This window comes from Capra hircus, unplaced genomic scaffold (assembly GCF_001704415.2).
Source record: "Capra hircus breed San Clemente unplaced genomic scaffold, ASM170441v1, whole genome shotgun sequence".
NCBI lineage: Eukaryota > Metazoa > Chordata > Mammalia > Artiodactyla > Bovidae > Capra > Capra hircus.
Genome location: NW_017190004.1, coordinates 4,926 through 7,500, shown reverse-complemented (window position 1 = coordinate 7,500; position 2,575 = coordinate 4,926). Strand labels below are relative to the sequence as shown.

General features: G+C 75.2%; 1 protein-coding gene across 1 annotated transcript in view; it reads left to right on the top strand.

Annotated features, from left to right (window-relative positions):
- LOC108634774 (collagen alpha-1(I) chain-like) overlaps positions 1-2,004 on the top strand; it is a 4,348-nt gene extending 2,344 nt beyond the window's left edge. Inside the window, exons 3-6 of the mRNA XM_018045013.1 lie at positions 1-451; positions 496-617; positions 712-821; positions 1,009-2,004. The exon at positions 1-451 is cut by the window's left edge and continues 136 nt beyond it. Of these exons, the coding sequence (XP_017900502.1) occupies positions 1-451; positions 496-617; positions 712-821; positions 1,009-2,004 (1,679 nt within the window). The remainder of the gene's footprint in view (positions 452-495; positions 618-711; positions 822-1,008) is intronic.
- Positions 2,005-2,575: the final 571 nt, after the last annotated feature.

Below are 2,575 nucleotides of genomic sequence, written 5' to 3'. Positions count from 1 at the left end.
CCCCCCACGGCCCTCACGCGCGCGGGGCTCCCCCGCCCCGCCCCCCTCGCTCAGGGCTTTCCGAGGGCACTGCACCGCTCCGCCCGGGGACGCCACCGGCCCGGCAGGGGCCGGGGGACGACACCCACGTGAAGGCGAGGCGAGGCCGGCTCGGGCCCGGGCAGGGGACGGGAACGCGGGCGGTCGCACGCGCGGGACGAGGAGAGGCGAGGCGAGGCCGGCGGCGGCGGGGAGGGGCCGGCGAGCACGCACGGCGGGGGCCGCGGGACAGGGACGCGGGCGCCGTCCGGGGACCGGAGGAAAAAGACCGGGCCACGCGGCCGGGCCCCCAGGAACACCAGCGCGGGATCCCACCGCCACCCGCACGCGAGGGCGGTCCCGCGACGCCCGGGGCGCCGGCCGGCCCCGGCCATCCCCGGAGCGTGGCCCGCGACCCGGCCCCGCCGCCAGGGCCGGCGAGCCGTCCACCCGTCTTCCGCCATCCATCCGCCACAGATCCGTCTTCCGTCTGAGTCTGAACCCCGAGGCGCGACCACCCGGGGACGACGCTCTCGAGCGAGGCGGCCCGGACCGTGACCGCACGCCGCCACCGGCTGCGGCTCAGGGGGCGAGGGCGGGCGCGACGGGCTCCCCCTCACCAACGGCCGCGGGGCCGGGGAAGCCGAGGCCGACCGGGCGTCGCGCCCCGACACGGCCCCCCCTTTCCCCCAGGGCTCACCCCACGGGGGCCGGCCGCACGCACACGGCCCCCCACCTGCCGGACGCCCGGCGGGGCCCAGCGGGACCCTCCCCCGACTCGGAGGGGGGAGGCGCGGGCCGCGGTAGGCAACGAGCGGCACGCGGCCCCACCGCGGGGCCGGCGCACCCGACTCCCTCCCCTCCCGCGGAGGGCGGGGGAGTCCTGCTCTGCCCACGTGCTCCGGCAGTCGCCACGGTGGCCACTGCTGCGCTCGGGAGGGGCGGCGGCTGGGGGGTCCGGTACCCCAAGGCTCCCTCTCGGATCGCTAGAGAAGGCGTTCTCACCGAGGGCGCGCCGTCCCTCCCCCGGACCGTCTCGCCTTCGGGCTCACGGAGGCGCTCCACGAGCCGCCCGGCCTCAGCCGGGCGGGAGGGGTCTGCGGTACAGGGAAGCGGACCACCACGCAGGAGCGTGTGCGCGGTCAGGGCCAGAGCAGAGCCCGCGTCCCGCCCCCTGCAAGGCCTCATCCGCCGAGGCCTCCGCGACGAGGGGAACGGGCACGCCTCTCCCTTCCGCCTCGACCCCCCCGAAAGACAGCCACGCTCGGGACACACACGCCACCGTGGCGGGGACCCGAGGGGGACGCCGGGTTGAGGGAAACGACACCACCGCTCGGCCTCAGGCACCTGAGGGACGACCTGGAGCGCTCCAGGGGCACCACCGAGGGTCACACGAGGCACGCTCGCACACCCGCGTGGGGCGCGCAGCGCGGCAGCGGCGGCACAGCCCTCCCCGCCACAGGGAGGGCCGCTCGCCGGGCACACGCCGAGGAGGCGAAGCGGGAGCAATCTGCCGTGTCAGAAGACCAACGGCCCCCACTGACGCCCCGAGGCAGGGGACGGGAGACCGAAGATCAGGGCCAGAGGCCACACCCAACCCCTGCCTTCCTCACCCTCCCTGACGGGCAGCGGGGGGGGAAGACAAGCGAGGGGCCCCGCGGACAGACCGAGAAGAGCGGACACGTTCACCGGGAACGCCCGTCCCTCGTCCGGCACGGTTTCGGCTCGGCCCGGGAGAACACGACCACACCACATCGATCCGTGGAGCCGAGGTGGAGCAGGGGGAGGCACGGCGAGGACAGTCACCAGAGGGGCCCGCTTTCAGCCTCGCCGGCAGCCTCCATCCCCCCCCCACCTCGCCTCAGGCGAGAGCGGCCAACGACCCCGAGAGGAGAACACCTGACAGGTGGCGCGGAGCCCACAGGGCGGGGGTCGTCCCAGCCGCCACCAGGTGCCCACAGCGGGGGTGAGGGGCGCCGAGGGTAGAAGACCCGCGCCACCTCGCCCCCGCCACCCTCGGGTCGGGTCAGCCAGACGACACCACACAGGAGCCGGCGCACAGGCCCAGGCGGGCGGCTCCAGCGGCGAGGGCCGAACCGGGCACCAGCTGGCGGCCCAGAAGCCCAGAGCCCCGCGTGCGTCCAGAGACCCACAGTCCTCGGTGGCAGACACCAAAGGAGACCGTGTCAGCACTTACCTGGTGGCAAAAAAGGCCTATTAAGGGCGACGAAATGACAGCAGCCGACAGAGGAGCCCATCTACGACTCGCAGGGAGGGCCCCCGGAACCTTGTCCCGGCCACCTGTCCCCAACGCTGCCCCATAAACACCAGGCCCCGAGCTCTCTTGGGGGGGGGGGGTGTCATCTGGTCGACCGGGAGGGGGGGAGGGGCGCGTGGTGGCCAAAGCGGGGGCGCGGACACCGAGAGAGGGGGAGCCGGCCGAGGACGCCCTCCCCGCTTCGTCCACGCGGGTAGGGGTACCGGTCCGTCCGAGTCTCCGGACGGGGATTTGGCTTCGACGTGCCAAAGGAACACAGAAGACGGAACCGTCAGCGAG